Source organism: Mytilus galloprovincialis, chromosome 3 (assembly GCF_965363235.1).
Source record: "Mytilus galloprovincialis chromosome 3, xbMytGall1.hap1.1, whole genome shotgun sequence".
Classification (NCBI taxonomy): Eukaryota; Metazoa; Mollusca; class Bivalvia; order Mytilida; family Mytilidae; genus Mytilus; species Mytilus galloprovincialis.
In genome coordinates this window covers 25,018,894-25,036,785 of record NC_134840.1, presented here as the reverse complement: position 1 = coordinate 25,036,785, position 17,892 = coordinate 25,018,894, and the positions used below count along the sequence as shown (strand labels likewise).

Below are 17,892 nucleotides of genomic sequence, written 5' to 3'. Positions count from 1 at the left end.
TGAAGCACTAAGACACGACATATCCAATAGAATGATGATATTTGGGAGAACTTACACATAATAGGATGTTTTAGGAAATACTAGGTCATGACATATTCAGTAAAATGTTGTTTATGAAAGTATTAAAACATGGCACATCTGTTTTGAATATAATATAACATCAGTGGTATTGTACCCTCTTGTAAAATTTCATTGAGATCAAATCACTTTAACCAAATGTGTCTTTGGATGAGAACAACACAAATGACAACAACATAGAATTATTGAACCTAAAAAAAATTGCTGTTGTATAAAAACATTTTGACAATAGCACTGATCAGCTTTTGTAGAAACTAACAATTTATAGTTGTGGGATACACATTTTCTTGAGTTTCTTTGCTTTCCTCAAACCACAAAATTAAGTGCTCCACAAAATTATTAATTTATATTTAGTGTGAAAGTTTTAATCTAAAAACTACCATATTTAAACCACATGATTCAACGTTGTTTTCACAAATAACAAACATAGATAACCAAAAGGAAAGTTCTGCAACATTGAGCAATCGTTTAACAAACAGCCATTTCTGTTAATCAAAATATGTCTGTACATAACAAAAGGAAATAAACACAGTTTTAGGATTATTTAATATTGACTAATGTAAAAAATAAATTTACAAATGAAGATGTTATGACTATCACAAAATGTATCAAAATAAAACGTTCTCTAATGTGAAGTAATAAAATTTCAGTAAGATATTTGGCATAAAACATAACAAACAACAGTAACTAATCTGTATCTAGTATACAAACATACCATTTAAAACTTATAAAACGTTTTCACATGTACTTTCATAGTTCTTAATTTTTAGAAGATATTTTTTTATGAACTGCTGTTTACTTTAAGGTTAATCTGGATCTGTTTGTATTGTCAAATTGAGCCATGAGATAATTAGCAATGCCAGAAAAACAGATGACATCGGAAAATAAGAACTTTGTCAAAGGTTAACTCTGGACAATTATAATCAAATTTATAAAGTGTCAACAATTAAGATTACATATTTGCAATTGTAAAACACTTGACTGCCTTTTTTTCCAGAATATTTGGTGTTTTTGACTTTTAACCACAAAATACAGTCTAAAGCATACATATCTCAACATGTGTGTATACTTATAATCACTCATTTATATATCTCATGATTTCTTAATACATGTGTATACATATAAATCACTCATGTTTTTATCTCATTTAGTCATTATTTGTTTTCATGTGTATAAATATTATCACTCATGTTTTAGGTCATTATTTCTGAACACATATGTGAAAATATTATCACTCTTATTTTTCTATTAGCTCATTTTTTTCTTAATACATATAATCCTTCATGTTTTTATTTCATTACATCTTTATGTAATCTATAATGGTTTTTTTCCTCATAATTAGTCTTTGCATCAATTGTGTCTCGTTAAATGTGTCCTGTAGGTTAACAAAGCATTTAAACAGAATGGCACAGAAAATCCATACACATTCTGCATTGGAATTACAGCACTTTTATCGGAAAAATTAATTTATCAAATTGATATATTTAAATATTTCAACATTGTACAAGCTTATAACTGTAACATAAAACACAAGTTTTGTAATCAATTTTGACTTTTCTGAATAGTGTTTTTATTTCATATAAATTGACTACTTTCCATGACTAACATGATGTTTGTTATAATTTCTCCTTTCACAATCTTGCAGTAGCACATTGTTAGCAATATTTTCAAATAATGTATTGCACATGATTTCAATATTCTTAACAAAAAATATTTAGTTTTAGAAAAACTGATTTAATTATATTGCTTCAAAAATAATTTAATCAGTAAGGAACACAAATATAACAGAAAGGTGTTCATAGAATTACCATTTTTAATGTCTTAAACAATATCAAAATAGAAAGATGTTGTATAACTTGATTGAGACAATTATCTTACAACTGAACTCCATATTTCTTTAACTGCTTTTAAAAATAAATGACATACTGGCCATTGTTTTGAAAATTAACATTTAACAAATATGCACACACTGAATTGTCTTGCTGGTTTACAGATCATGATGTTTTTCAATTGGTTTAAATTGTTTGAGATAACAGTTTTACATCAGTTATCACATAAACTTAACATTATCAATGATGCATGAAAACGAAGTTAACACTCTGATACACCCAGACAGACAGACATGTTATCATTCTATACACCAAATATAGTTGACTTATCAATAATAGTATGAGAAAATGGACTGAACCACAAAAACGAACCAATAAACCATGAAAATGAGGTTAAAGCCAGATGAACTCTAACAAGAAAGCCATGTTCACCATACAACCATTCTACACATCAAATATACATCTGGGACATTTACTTATGACGTAATGTCGCTACAGTGATACCAATTGTATATTTTGTAGTCATTATTAAATTACTATCTGAACCATCAAGTCTTGCTCCAATCTTTCATATACAAGATATGAAGTACCAAGGTCTTCTACCTTTTTAACTATAAAGCTTTATACAAATAGTTTATGCTGTTTGATTAGCATTCCCAAGCCTAGCATTCTTTGACATTTGCTGCAAACAAGACAATAAAATTCATAGAATTATCATAAGAAAATATTACATAAAACATTTATATAAAATTGAATACAACATTTAAAATTTCACATTTACACTACAAAATGTACATGTATCTACTTCTAATAAAAGGTAATAAACAATGTTCAAAGTCATGTTACAGTAGAGGGGTCATATCACAGATTTTTCTCACAGCTACGTTTATAGGCGAAAATTGCACTAAAAATTGGAAAAAGTAATGCATTAATCTCTTTTTTATCTGAAATATATTATTGAAATTAATCTATTTTTGAATTGAAAACACATAAATTCTGTGAAACATGTTCTTAAAATTACTTTAATATATCAAAACTTTGATTTTATAAATTTCTGTTTTATTGATATCAAATTATCAAAGGGAAAATGTATTAAAAATAAAGATATTTTGACAAAATTTTTGATAGATTTTATGTACATTTTATAAATGTTGAACAATTTCAAGATTTATCTTTACAAAAAATATATATTTAAGCAGCATAACAGTTTAGATAAATGAATTACTTTTTGATTTTCAGTTAGATTTCAACATTTGAAGTTGTTTGCAATTTTTCAAAAAAATCTGTGACATAGCCCATTTACTGTTCCTTACAATATAGCATCACAAATTGCAAAATCTATTACAAATGGAAAATTTCACAAATTTATTGCACTATTACAATATTCTATCTTTAATTAAACAAATATTTAAACTAGATGTGTCAAAGCGACATGAATGGCTCCGTCTCCAAAAGTTGAAAAATCTGCAATTTCAATAACACATGTGGACACAAACATATTCAGGCCCGTAGCCAGGAATTTCCAAGGGGGGTTCGTTGGACTCATGAACTCGACTTAAACAGTCACAATTTGAACAAAACGTTGATTTTAACAGTGCTTATTTGATTTCAAGGGGGGGTTCGTCCGAACCCCCGACCCCCCTGGCTACGGGTATGCATATTGGTAGTCTCACATATAAAAAATTAGCTCAAAATCTGGGGGCGTATAGAAAAATGTCCTTATATCTGTCATTTTCAACAATTTTCAAAGTTGTAAACCCTTAATTTTGGCAAAAATTAGCGGAGCGGAACAAAACTTAACTTGATCTGTAAGTCATCATGGTTAGCTCACATACCAAAAATCAGCCCAATATCTGAAAGAATTTAGAAAAAAGGTTCATATAACTGTGATTTTCAAAAATTTATCAAGTCCATAGTCCAAAATTATAGCAAAAATTAGCCATCAGAACCAAACTTAAACTTGATCTGTAACTCATCCGGAGTAACTCACAAACCAAAAATTAGCCCAATATCTGAAAAAAAGTCTGTATAACTGTGATTTTCAACAATTTATCAAAGTCCAAAGCCCGTAAATTTGGCAAAAATTAGTGGAGCGGAACAAAACTTATATATGTCCCCGACCACTTAGTGGCGGGGCCATAAAAATTGTAAATCCAATCAAATATGTTATATTTCTTTGCTTTGATGTCTTTTAAAATTGTGTCTACTTTTGCAATTTTGTACAAAAATAAGATGTGGCACGACTGCCATTGTGACATAAACCAAAAGTAGAAAGATCTGATCATTAAAGATCAGAAATATCATTTTCTATTTTTTATTTTTTCATTTAAAAAAAAATCTTGCTGACTGACATCTTTTAAATCCAAGCTAATCATCAGGTGTTAAAATGAAGACAGAGAAGAAAATTCTAAAAATGAATATCATCTCCATTGATTTCAGTTACCCTTGTAGACTTATTGTCATGTCTAAAAATGAATATCATCTCCATTGATTTCAGTTACCCTTGTAGACTTATTGTCATGTCTAAAAATGAATATCATCTCCATTTATTTCAGTTACCATTGTAGACTTATTGTCATGTCTAAAAATGAATATCATCTCCATTGAATTCAGTTACCCTTGTAGACTTATTGTCATGTCTAAGACCCAAAAGGTCCTTTTTAAAATTCAAAACACTACCTGATAACATCATTTATTTAATCAATTACATCTTTTACAGTGGTAGATCCAGGGCGTTGGGGTTCAGGGGGTTGGGGTTCAAGGGCCCCTTTTTGGGGATGAATAATGCATTTGAATTGGGACATTTGGTTGGAACACCCCTTCCCCCCCTGCCTTGGGTTGGAAATTCTTTTAAAAAATGGCTGGATCCGCCCCTGTTTAAGATTGTTGTTGCAGTAAGCTCTTAACATAAATATTTTAAAACAAAAATGCTACAACACATTTATATGTTTATTTCCAAGACCTCAGAATATTTTACCAGCAACTGGTGGTAATTCCCTTGGGTAAACCAGTACAGTTTCTTGTGCCTAAGTGTCCCTTTCCTTGGTAAAACCATTACCATTTAACATGCTGATATTTCTCTACCATTGGTTAAATCTGACAGTACGATTTCAAAAGCCTTATTTCTTTTTTAAATAGCTTTGAAAAACCTGGTCTTCATATAGTAACTTTTTGCCAATGAAACAACAATCCACCAAAAACCAAAAGACACAGATGTAAACAATGACAGGTCACAGTATGGTCTTAAATGTATTCAGTATAAAAAAAACACCTATTAATGCATCTTTGTGTTGTACAATGTAGACATTAGATTAAAAACAAAGTGAAATGTAACCTTAAAAATAATATGCATTCAATTCTTAAAAGTACATTACATAATTAAAATCCTTATTATAAATAATGTACCCGAGGTAAATTGAAATATAAAAGAAATAATAAATCATTGTACTAAAAAAATTTAAGTATTCACTTTATTTTAATTATAACATTGTCATGAAAATGTTCATTCAAAATGTTTTAAACAAATGTTAATGAAATTGCATCTACATAAATATTTAAGAGTTAAAATTTTATAATGGTCATCATTATATAATTAATTTGATTATTAATTTCTATTATCTAATAAAAAAAAATATATATCTGATCTTGCAGTCTTTATAATTTATTCAAATTAAAGACAACTCCATACTACAATTCATTTTAATTCAATATTTTAAAAAGATTGGCAATATACCAGGAAATATCTGTAAATGTGATATTTTCCCTCCATAACCATTTTGTTTATTGGTACTGTTTATGGGAACATGTTTAGTAGCAAACTTTACTGTCAGTTAGAAAAATGGTCACAATAGTTTCTCCTCCCCCTTAATTTTAGAACAGTCACTAAAGAAAAATATCTGAACAACAAGAACTATAAATCATGACCCTTAATTTATATGATAATGATGTAGAACAAGTAAAATCTATGATTTTTTGTGTTTTGTTTTTGAATGACCTAATCCTGTTCTTCTGAGTCTTCTGTATGCTAGAACTGGTGTTTGTATGCCCTCCCCTTCTGCTCCTAGACCTGATCCAGGCTTCCATCCCATACTTTGTAACATTTTATTGCCTATGTTAGTTTCTGGTATAGGACTTGCTTCATCTCCGACATAACCTGGAAATGTCATGATAATTCAAAGTATTAGCATCTATATACATGTATTTATAATAGTTAAACGTACATGGTACAAAACCGTCAGAGTGGTCTAGATGTCAAAAGAAACTTAGAAAATAAGAGATCTTGTTCTGTTTATTTAGAAAATCACTTTATTCATTTTGTTTCCATCATGCTATTTTAAACTGGTTAGCCATTTACTCATTATCATCTCTTTCTCACATAAACATTTAGCGATCTTACAACATATATTTATAAATATTAAATTTGACAAAACTTTTGGTTAAATAAGTCATAATCTTTACTTCCATAACATAAATCCATTTCTATAGTTTATGCATTATATTTACCTTCAGGATTGGTTAATGCAGGTGATTTTCTGAGTTTTTTAGAATCTTTATTCTCCTTACTGGAGAATGGTGGAGAATACACTCCTTGCATGGAATTCCACATTTGTTTATCTTCTATGTAGTTTGATACTGTATAACCAGGAGTCTGGTAATAAAAAACATTAAAACATAATAGATATAAATAAATCTTTGGATAATGATTACTAATCATTGATATTATGTTGATACTCCTAAATATAAAGCTTTATTATGACTGTCACATAAACTTAACATGAATCATGAAAATGAGGTCAAGGTCAGTTGAACCATATGCCAGGCAGACATGTACAGCTAACAATGCTTCCATACAAAAAACATGACAAATATAGTTGAGCCTATTGCTTATAGTTTAAGAAAATAGACCAAAACACAAAAACTTAACACTGAGCAATGAACCGTGAAAACCAGGTCAAGGTCAAATAAAACCTGCTCGACTGACATATAGATCATAAAATATTTCCATACACCAAATATAGTTGACCTATGACATATAGTATTAGATAAAAAGACCAAAACTCAAAAACTTAACTTTGACCACTGAACCATGAAAATGAGGTCAAGGTCAGATGACATCTGCCCGCTAGACATGTACACCTTACAATCATTCCATACAACAAATATAGTAAACCTATTGCATAAAGTATGAGAAAAACAGACCAAAACACAAGAACTTAACTATAACCACTGAACCATGAAAATGAGGTCAAGGTCAGATGACACCTGCCAGTTGGACATGTACACCTTACAGTCCTTCCATACACCGAATATACTAGACCTATTGCTTATAGTATCTGAGATATGGACTTGACCACCAAAACTTAACCTTGTTCACTGATCCATGAAATGAGGTTGAGGTCAAGTGAAAACTGTCTGACGGGCATGAGGACCTTGCATTAGGTACGCACATACGAAATATAGTTATCCTATTACTTACGGTAAGAGAGAATTTAACATTACAAAAAATCTGAACTTTTTTTTCAAGTGGTCACTGAACCATGAAAATGAGGTCAAGGACAATGGACATGTGACTGATGGAAACTTCGTAACATGAGGCATCTATATACAAAATATGAAGCATCCAGGTCTTCCACCTTCTAAAATATATAGCTTTTAAGAAGTGAGCTAACACCGCCGCCGCCGGATCACTATCCCTATGTCGAGCTTTCTGCAACAAAAGTTGCAGGCTCGACAAAAATTTAAATCTGAAGCAACAGTATGAAGTGTGTAGTCATTTGATCCAAGCATGCTAGAGCTAGAGCATGACAGGTAGTCATTTGATCCAAGCATGCTAGAGCTAGAGCATGACAGAAGTGTGTAGTCATTTGATCCAAGCATGCTAGAGCTAGAGCATTACATGTTAAAATTTTACTTTTATTTATATGAGTTAAGGTAGCACAATACAAAGATTTTTTAACTTCCAATCACTAACCTTTGAAATGCTGTAACTTTCTTATGAATGCATAGAAAATAATAAAAGAGGTATATATAGATAGATAAAAGATCAATCTTTTAAATGAATGCAATATTTTTATTATGCAATTATTATGTAATCAATTATTATGCAATTAGTGGCAAAATATGGGTAGGTTCACTTGAATGAATTTAGCTCTATCATCTCTTTAACTATACAGAAAATTTTAACCAAATCTTAATCAACACTTCATGGGCTTCAAAAGGGTGTCTCAGATTGTCTCTATGGTGTTCCATTCTCTCATAAATCTCTAACTAGTGTAAACATCCTAACCACATAAAAGAAGAAAATGTTTAATTAGGTGTAAAATTTGTTCTATACATTCTATCTGAAATCTGAGACACCCTTTTGTAGATAATGGCCATAGGAACAACATATAATAAAATCAACCCTCTAGGGATACACATGCAGAAGCTAATTTCATTTGAAAGTGGAAATTTGGTGAAAAATATTTTAGACTCAGTTAACATTATAATTGGTTACATAATTGTTGCATAATACTAACATTGTATTAATTTGAAAGAGTAATCTGTTAGCTATCCAAAACTACCACTTTTATAAATTTTCAAGCATTATTAAGAAAGTTACAGCATGTTAAAACTTGGGAGTTGGAGTTATAAAATCTTTGTATTGTGCTACCTTAAGTGACATAATTCTGGAAATAAAATTTTCAAAATTGTTAGGTATCTTTCTTTCACCAATTCCAACAAATATGTTAAGATTCTTGTAAATCAATTCAAGCAAACTCAAGTTATGGTACAGCTAATGAAAAATTTAAATCAATCTGACAGTTTATTAAAGTCCCATTACTCTGGAACAACAAAACAGAAATTTCATTCAAATTGAAAAGGAACTTCTGTTTATCAATTCCAACTATAGTGTAAAGTTATGAGAAAATTAGTCTCAACAAACTGAAGTAAGTGTTTATGCAGAACTGCCTTAAATCTGTCTGTAAAAGTTTCAAAACCTTAGAACTACAGAACCACAAGTATTTCCAAATTAAGAGAACTCTCTTTGGTCAACCCTAATGGGTTTTTTTTTATAAATAGCAAGCAAATTGGGTATACAAATTTGATTTACTGTAGGAAGTGTAGACATACACCATAGGAGTGATAGATGGACTGACCTTTTCTTTCAACCTTCTTCTACCAAATCTAACTTCTCTTCCAGACTAAAAATATAAAAACTTGTTTCAAATATCAGTTAACTGGTTATTTGTATCTTAAAACAAAGATTTTTATTTTAATCTAGGATAATTTGAAATTCTAGAAATTTTATAAGAAATATAATAGTTTTTTTTTTGTATTGAAATTCTGCACTTATTTAATACAAACTATATTAGTATTCCTATCTGTGTTGTGCATGGTGTCCTGTATAGAATATTCATCAATATACAGCTGCCTATAGGCTACAACAGTGTGATTTCTACAGGTTCAGTGCTAGGTTTTTGTTTTCAGTAACTGTGAGCACTTTTTGATACAGCATAATTTAGTACTGTTTTGCATATACCTATTGAGCTGATTTGTATTGCATGTTTTTGTATGTGTGTCTAGTTTTTCCACTGATTTAAATGGAGCATGATTGAAATTTAAACATCTAGTTTAACACTGTCACATTTTCATTTGCCTGTCTTATGTCAGAAACCATGTCAGTATTTTGACCTCAGTGAATAATGTATCCTTGTCAGTTCTTTGCTTAGTCCAATAACAACTCATTCTAGACTTTAAAATAGAACTTTACAGAGTGCTTTAATACTTTTTACATCATTAAAGACTGTATGTTATATTATTTTGTGTAATTTAATTGATGTCTCATTGAAATTTACACCACATCTCATTTTATTCATATTTATCAGAGAAATACTCAGTGAAGCAGTCTATTTTGTTTTTTTAATAACTGGAACTGCTATTTAGTAAAAAATTATTTCATATTTTGAATGGAGTCACTGAATGCAACCTTGACATGGAATTTAAACTGGTTGCTGGTTTTAACTTTTGATATGTTTCTGATACTGTTTATTCCTTTGTCAAACTGTAAATTCAACTGTTATTTTTATTATGACAGCAAGATATTCCTGGTCTTAATAATACATACAATAGCTGCAAGGTTATGGTTACAACACAAAGTCAATTAGCAAATGGTTGATGGATTTTAAAATGACACAAAACAACTATAAACATGCAGAAAATTATAAATGAATTATATACCTTTGCCATTAATTGAGTAACTCTTGCTTTAAATTGTAACTGTGAAGTTTTGGACATATTTTCAAATGTTCCTGACAGAATTTGATGGAACTCTTTTTCTGATTCCATCTCATTCTCATCCTTAGCTTCATTGTCGTCCCACCAGGGAATGATTCCAGGTATACCGCAAGCTGGTCCAGGCTCATGGAAGAAATCACTCTGTTCATCATCAGCTATAAAACAGAAATTTTGATGGCATATAACAGAATTTGTGGTTTAAAAGTTTAATTAATGCAGAACATGACATTCCTTGCTGGACAATTGTTATACAATTGTATCAATTCTTTATTACAAATTTTTTGCTTTGTCTTTCTGTTATCACCTGTTCTGACTCTGAGAAAATCTGTCTTTGCTCTAACAAGAAGACATATAATTACAGTAATAACACTTTATTCTGAACCATCTATATAGTATTTGATTTTACTCAAAAGAGGCAAATATAAAAAGATTTAATAATTTGTTCCACTGTAGCTTATAATTGAAACACTAATTAACCTTACACATAAGATGATAAGAAACATAAGTAGGTATAATTGAAGGCCTTCATCACAAATTAAAAGTAGCAAAACAATAATTTACCCTCTCTTCCTTCATCATGTGTACTTATTCCCTCACTGTCACTGCTACTAAAACTTGTCCAGGAACTACTTTCCCTAAAATTATACAACAGAAATAAGAAGCCAAAACACATACAGGTACTATATAGGTAATTTAACCTGTAATAATATATATAGTTATGTGTCATCCCAGTGAGTCAATGCTCAAATACATGTATCATTTATCAAAATATGAATATTGGCTGTGTAAGGAGCATATATATACATGATACAGCTCAATTTACATTTACTTTCAGAACAATTTCTGTTGACATGATATAGTATAACCTTAAACATACTGAGATTCATTTCCAGTATCCATGGTATCATATTTTTCTGAGTTGTCCTTGTTAGTATCTGATTTAGATTTGGAACTTCTCTTCCTTTTTCCTGGATATATTTGTTCTACAGTGGTTTCTTTGATGGTTTCTGGTATTGGTGATTCTTTCCTATCTTCGACTTCCATTTTAGCCTTATTTTTTTGTTTGAATGGCACAACTGTGCTCTGTGGGGCTGGCATACATTCCACATCAATGACCATGGATTTATATTTTTTTCTTCGTCTTTGTGGTTTTACAGGAGATATGTTATCTGTAAATGAATCTGATTCTACAGAGGGTATATATTCAGTTCTTGCCGGCATGGATAGTCTTGTATAGTAATGTGTTTTACTTAAAACATCATCAGAATCGCTTTGTTGTAAACGGCTTTCCATGTAACCCCTAAGTGCTCCTTCTAGACTGCTTTCAGACGCTTCACTTGTGTTGTCAAGTTCAACACATGTTATTCGTTTCTTTTTTCCCTTTTTTTTCTTTTGTCTTTTTGAAGAAGCCATAGCCATGTAATTTTTTGATGATTTTGGTGATCTTGTAGTTTCTTCTAGTGCCATGGTTAGATCACTAACTAGGTCGTCCATCCTCAGACCATTTGTTTTTGACAAAACTTGCAAATTCTGAAACTGTCGTACAATATGTGTATCCATCAGGGTTTTGTTTTCGCCTAAAACATTAAATCATGTATCTTATTAACTATTCAATAATGAATACTGTGATAAATGCATCACTTAACTTCTTTTAACCAATACCAAGCTGGAAATATTTTATTAAGCTTTCAGAATGAAAATCACACAATTTAATTTAAACAACAGCATGTACAATGTACATGATGTACATGTATGCAAAGAATAGGTGTTACAAATGTCCAATATTTGCAATATTGAAGTGACTAACTATATTTTTTAAGTTTAGTTTAAACATAGTTATTTACTTATCAGACAACATTTAGTCCAAATAATTTTAACGTTCTGAAAGGCTATTTTTAGTTAAGGCTATTTTGTAGGAAAGTGTCACAGAAAAAAATAAAATAGACTTTTAAGGCTTCATAATACACATTATTTCTATTTGTCTGCTATAACTGGACATCACAAAGGTTCCCGCAAATGTTTGACGTCATAATACAAAATATCTTATGCCACAATGGAAAAGTGTTTTGTTATATGACATCAATAGATCAAGTGGAAATGATTTTCAACCAGCACAGATTTCCAGACACATATTTGGACCAGGCGACAGTGTACCTTGAATGACTGAATAACATTTTTATTATCCAAATAACACTTGTAATGACCAAATAACACTCTATATTTTAATATTAGAACATATTAGTGACTTTGAAACATTGATTTATAAATAATAATATACTATTAAGGTTTTAATAACTTAAAAATGATATGTAAATAGCAGGTAAGTTCATAAAGATCGTTTTAAAAATAGTGTTTACATCCAACATGGCGACCAAGGATAATGCATATATATATATATATATATATATATATTTTAAAAAAAATGAGTCATAAGTAGGGAAATGAATTTGCCATTTACATACGTCAAAACTGGAAACGATTTCTTGACGATTGTTTTACAATTTGGAATTCGGATATATCTGTCTCAGATTTTCATTCTGATTTAAATTCTTTCAATCCACATATTCGTTTCACTATTAACAGAAATGTCAGGGAAATGCCGTTTTTGGATATTTTAGTAATTATAACGGAAGACAATGAAATTGTCACAGATATCTTCTCTAAAGACACTGATACACATATGTATTTAAATTTTTATTCAAACCATCCGAAACATGTAAAATTAAATATTTCAATCTAGCTTCAAGAATAATTACTATTACAAGTAGACATATTACGCAATAAAAGACTGGAAGTATTAAAAGCGTATCTAAAGAAGCAACAATACCCAGAACAAGTAATAAATTACGGAATTCAAAAGGCACTGACAAAAGGACCAATTGTTACAGAATAACAGCAATCCGAAACTACCAAGGAATCATCGAACAATTTAAACAAAATTATTCCATTTGTTACAACTTATAATCCGCGAGATTATGACATATTTAGTTTAATGCAACAAATTGAAACAAATTTACACAAAAATGAAAGAATGGACAAAGTCTTACAAAAAAAGAAGATTATCAACAGCAAAAGACAGTCGAAAAGTCTGAAACAATATTTAACATCCTCAAAATTTGACTTTAATGAAACTGTGCCAATTGTAAAAAAATGTACGATATAAGATGTATGAAGAAAGTTCAATTTATTTCAAAAATTTGTAAGGGTTACGCGGAACCCAGTGTCTCGCCTACTTTTGCTGAAAATCACAGGTTCAACAAAAATGAGGAAAAAAATCAATAAAAATATTCCTCTTGATACTATCTTTTGATTGTAAGAAGCTTCTGTCCAAGTTTGGTAAAAATCCAGGATAGTTTATAAATCTAATAAATGTTTAAAAACTTTAACTGCAGACAGTTTGTAATGTTAACTGGAAGAAAAATAAAGTCCATTTATAAGTAAAATTCAGATACACAGGTACAAAATATTAACAAAATTTCCTTCTAAATACTAGCTTTTGATCATAAACAAGCTTCTGTCTAAGTTTGGTACAAATTAAAAGTAGTATAAGAAAGTTATTAAAATTTTAAAAACTTTAACCACAGAGTGAATGTTATGCTTCCCCGCAGAAAAACTAAATCCATTTATAAGTAAAATACGGAAAAAATGAAATTTTATTTTTACAAAATTAACTTCTGGATACTATCTTATGATCATAAACTAGCTTCTGTCCATGTTTGGAATTAATCCAGTATAGTTTAAGCAAGTTATTAAAATTTCAAAAACTTTAACCACAGAGTGAATATTTGTGGACGCTGCTGCTGACGATGATGACAACAGAATGTAGGATCGCTTAGTCTCGCTTTTTCAACAAAAGTCGAAGGCCCGACAAAAATGGAAAGCATTTTACTTACAAAATGTGTCTTGTAAAAGTTAAAACGTCATCTATTCTCTCATATGTTCAAATTGTGAGGAATTCTATGTTGGAGAGACAAAAAATGAACTGCGGACTTGAATGACTTTACAGACAGCAAACCAACCATGAAGATTTAACACTCATCAGAGCAAATGACCATTTCCATCGTTGTTCTAATGGACGATTTAAAATATTTCCATTGTATAGGGTCAATCGTCAAACTGATTTTCTCCGGAGGAAGAAAGAAGAATTATTCATAAACATTCTCAACCCGGGATTAAATGATAAATGATATTCTAATTTAATATTTTAAAAACTTAAAATGACATTAGTAGTCTCCCTTGTATTTGTTAACGTCATACTATTGTTAAAATCAATCAATTGTTTTATATATATACAAGTCACATTACCTGAAGATCTGCGAAAGCAGTGAAAGTACTAGAAAACAAGAAGTAATTGTAACAGGATGCTGTTACAAAGTCTCCCAAACAAAGCTCCCATAACTCGCCATTTATATGGTCCCATGTTCATTTGATTTGATTGTTTGTCCCATTAAAGAATATATGGCCTACAGGTGGGGATCTACACCATTTACAAGTATTCAAACAGGAGGGGGTGGTGGTGACCCCAAGGGACTTTACCTACATTTCATTTGATTTGTTTTATTGTCCCATACAAGAATATATATGGTTTAGGGGTGGGGATGTTGACCGTTTACAAGTTTTCAAACAAGAAGAGGTGGGATGACCCCCTAGGAACTTCCCTTTTATATCATTTCATTAGTTTTATTGTCCACTACAAGAATATATATGGTTTAGGGTTGGGGACCTGGACCGTTTACAATATAATAGCACATTCTCAAATTGAACAGGGTGGGGGCGACCCCCAGGAACTTCCCTTTAATTTCATTTGATTAGCCTTATTGTCCCATACAAGAATATATATGGTTTAGGGGTGGGGAAGTTGACCATTTAGAAGTTTTCAAATAAGAGGGGGTGGGGTGACCCCCTAGGGACTTTCCTTTTATTTCATTTCATTTGTTTTATTGTCGCCTACAAGATGGTTTAGGGGTGGGGATGTTGACTGTTTACAAGTTTGCAAACAAGAGGGGGTGGGGTGACCCCCTAGGGACTTCCCTTTTATTTCATTTCATTTGTTTTATTGTTGCCTACAAGAATATATATGGTTTAGGGGTGGGGATGTTGACTGTTTACAAGTTTTCAAACAAGAGGGGGTGGGGTGACCCCCAGGAACTTCCATTTAATTTCATTTGATTAGTTTTATTGTCCCATACAAGAATATATATGGTTTAGGGGTGGGGATGTTGACCGTTTACAAGTTTTCAAACAAGAGGGGGTGGGGTGACCCCCTAGGGCCTTCCTTTTTATTTCATTTCATTTATTTTATTGTCCCCTACAAGAATATAAATGGTTTAGGGATGGGGATCTGGACTGTTTACAAGATAATAGCATATTCTCAAATTGAAGGGGGTGGGGATGACCCCCAGGGACTTCCCTTTAATTTCATTTGATTTGTTTTATCGTCCCATTCAAGAATATATATGGTTTAGGGGTGGAGATCTGGACTGTTTACAAGATAAAACCATATTCTCAAGTTGAAGGGGGTGAAGATGACCCCCCAGGGACTCCCCTATATTTCATGTGATTTGTTTTATTGTCCTATAATCATTTCTGAAGACTGCATGTATCTATCACTTACAGTTTTCAAGTTATATTCATTTGAAAATTTTAGAAAATAAAATCCCATAGGGTTCTATAGTAAACCCCTCCCTTCTTTCTGCCCCCCAAAATACCCCTTAATAGACCCCAATGTACAAACGAAAGATTGATGGCTCACCTAGACATATTAGTCTAACATTCTATGAAACCCTAAGTTAATCTGACCAGGGGTTTTGGAGAAAAGCTGCCGACAAGTTCATTTTTAATGAGGCGGAAGAAAAAGAAAAAGAAAAAGAATAATAATTAAAAAAATAAGAACTGAGCAAAAACAATGTCTCCAAACTTTGTTTGGGAGACTTAAAAAGTGATGATTTGAAACTGTTACCTTTGATAATTTTCTTATATATATATGTAACACTCAGAAACGTGTCCTTCCCCCCAAACGTGTCCGATTCCCCCAAACGTGTCCACATTGACATCACTGAACTGCAAAAAATGTCTAGTTAAATACACCGCCAAAGCGTGTGATTTGTATAAACGCCCAAACGTGTCCATTTCTCAACTAACCCCCAAACGTGTCCAACCCCAAAAACGTGTCCATATCAAGCGTTATTTGGTTATTGCTATTTCATTAACGTATACTAATTTTACCATTTCATTAAAAATATAGATAAGGTACGTTAGTTCTTTTTTAAACCGGCCGAACAAACCTACTGGGTAAACGTGGGGGCGTCATTTCGGCTATGTCGTATGTAAATTGTAAGCAAAAAATGTTTAGTTAAACTGTACAGTTAACGGGTCAAAGTGTCCTTTTCTCTGCACATTAAAATTTGTATGTTCTTTTTAAATATCGTGAAACACGGGCAACTGGAGAATCAACTGTCTAAAGTAAATTCATACAGTACAAATGTAAAAAAAAAAGCTTCATCAGCAACATTTTATATTGGCAAATTTCCAATGAAGTTATTTACATAAAGTTATTGGCAAATAAAAATAGAAAATGACATCATAGTCATGTCTGGTAAATTTCTAACATATATTATCAACTACTATTCTATACAAAGAAAGATAACTCCAATTGAAAATTAATTGCTATTGCACAATATTGTGCAATTAGATATTTCTTGCTATTGTGCAATACTGTGCAATTGAAAATTTCTTGCTATTGCACAATACTTGATATGGAATCCTGATTTGGACCAACTTGAAAACTGGGCCCATAATATATAATCAAAAATCAAAGTACATATTTAGATAAAGCATATCAAATAAGCCCAAAAATTTTATTTTTGTTAAAATCAAACTTAGTTTAATTTTGGACCCTTTGGACGTTAATGTAAACCAATTTGAAAAAAGGGCCAAAAATTAAGAATCTACATACACAGTTAGATTTGGCATATCAAAGAACCCCAATTATTCAATTTTTGATGAAATCAAACAAAGTTTAATTTTGGACCCCGATTTGGACCAACTTGAAAACTGGGCCAATAATAAAAAATCTAAGTACATTTTTAGATTCAGCATATCAAAGAACCCCAAGGATTCAATTTTTGTTAAAATCAAACTAAGTTTAATTTTGGACCCTTTGGACCTTAACGTAGACCAATTTGAAAACGGGACCAAAAATTAAGAATCTACATACACAGTTAGATTCGGCATATCAAAGAACCCCAATTATTCAATTTTTGATAAAATCAAACAAAGTTTAAATCTGGACCCTTTGGGCCCTTCATTCCTAAACTGTTGGGACCAAAACTCCAAAAATCAAACCCAACCTTCCTTTTATGGTCATAAACCTTGTGTTTAAATTTCATAGATTTCTATTTACTTATACTAAAGTTATGGTGCGAAAACCAAAAAAAATGCTTATTTGGGTCCCTTTTTGGCCCCTAATTCCTAAACTGTTGGGACCTAAACTCCCAAAATCAATACCAACCTTCCTTTTGTGGTCATAAACATTGTGTTTAAATTTCATTGATTTCTATTTACTTAACTAAAGTTATTGTGCGAAAACCAAGAAAAATGCTTATTTGGGCCCTTTTTTGACCCCTAATTCCTAAACTGTTGGAACCAAAACTCCCAAAATCAATCCCAACCTTTCTTTTGTGGTCATAAACCTTATGTCAAAATTTCA

General features: G+C 31.1%; 1 protein-coding gene across 1 annotated transcript in view; it reads right to left on the bottom strand.

Annotated features, from left to right (window-relative positions):
- Positions 1-607: 607 nt before the first annotated feature.
- LOC143067497 (G patch domain-containing protein 2-like) overlaps positions 608-17,892 on the bottom strand; it is a 23,812-nt gene continuing 6,527 nt past the window's right edge. Inside the window, exons 2-7 of the mRNA XM_076240812.1 lie at positions 11,062-11,761; positions 10,746-10,819; positions 10,128-10,339; positions 9,047-9,091; positions 6,411-6,555; positions 608-6,060 (exon numbers count right to left, since the gene is read on the bottom strand). Coding sequence (XP_076096927.1) covers positions 5,870-6,060; positions 6,411-6,555; positions 9,047-9,091; positions 10,128-10,339; positions 10,746-10,819; positions 11,062-11,744 — 1,350 coding nt within the window. The 5' untranslated portion in view covers positions 11,745-11,761 and the 3' untranslated portion in view covers positions 608-5,869. The remainder of the gene's footprint in view (positions 6,061-6,410; positions 6,556-9,046; positions 9,092-10,127; positions 10,340-10,745; positions 10,820-11,061; positions 11,762-17,892) is intronic.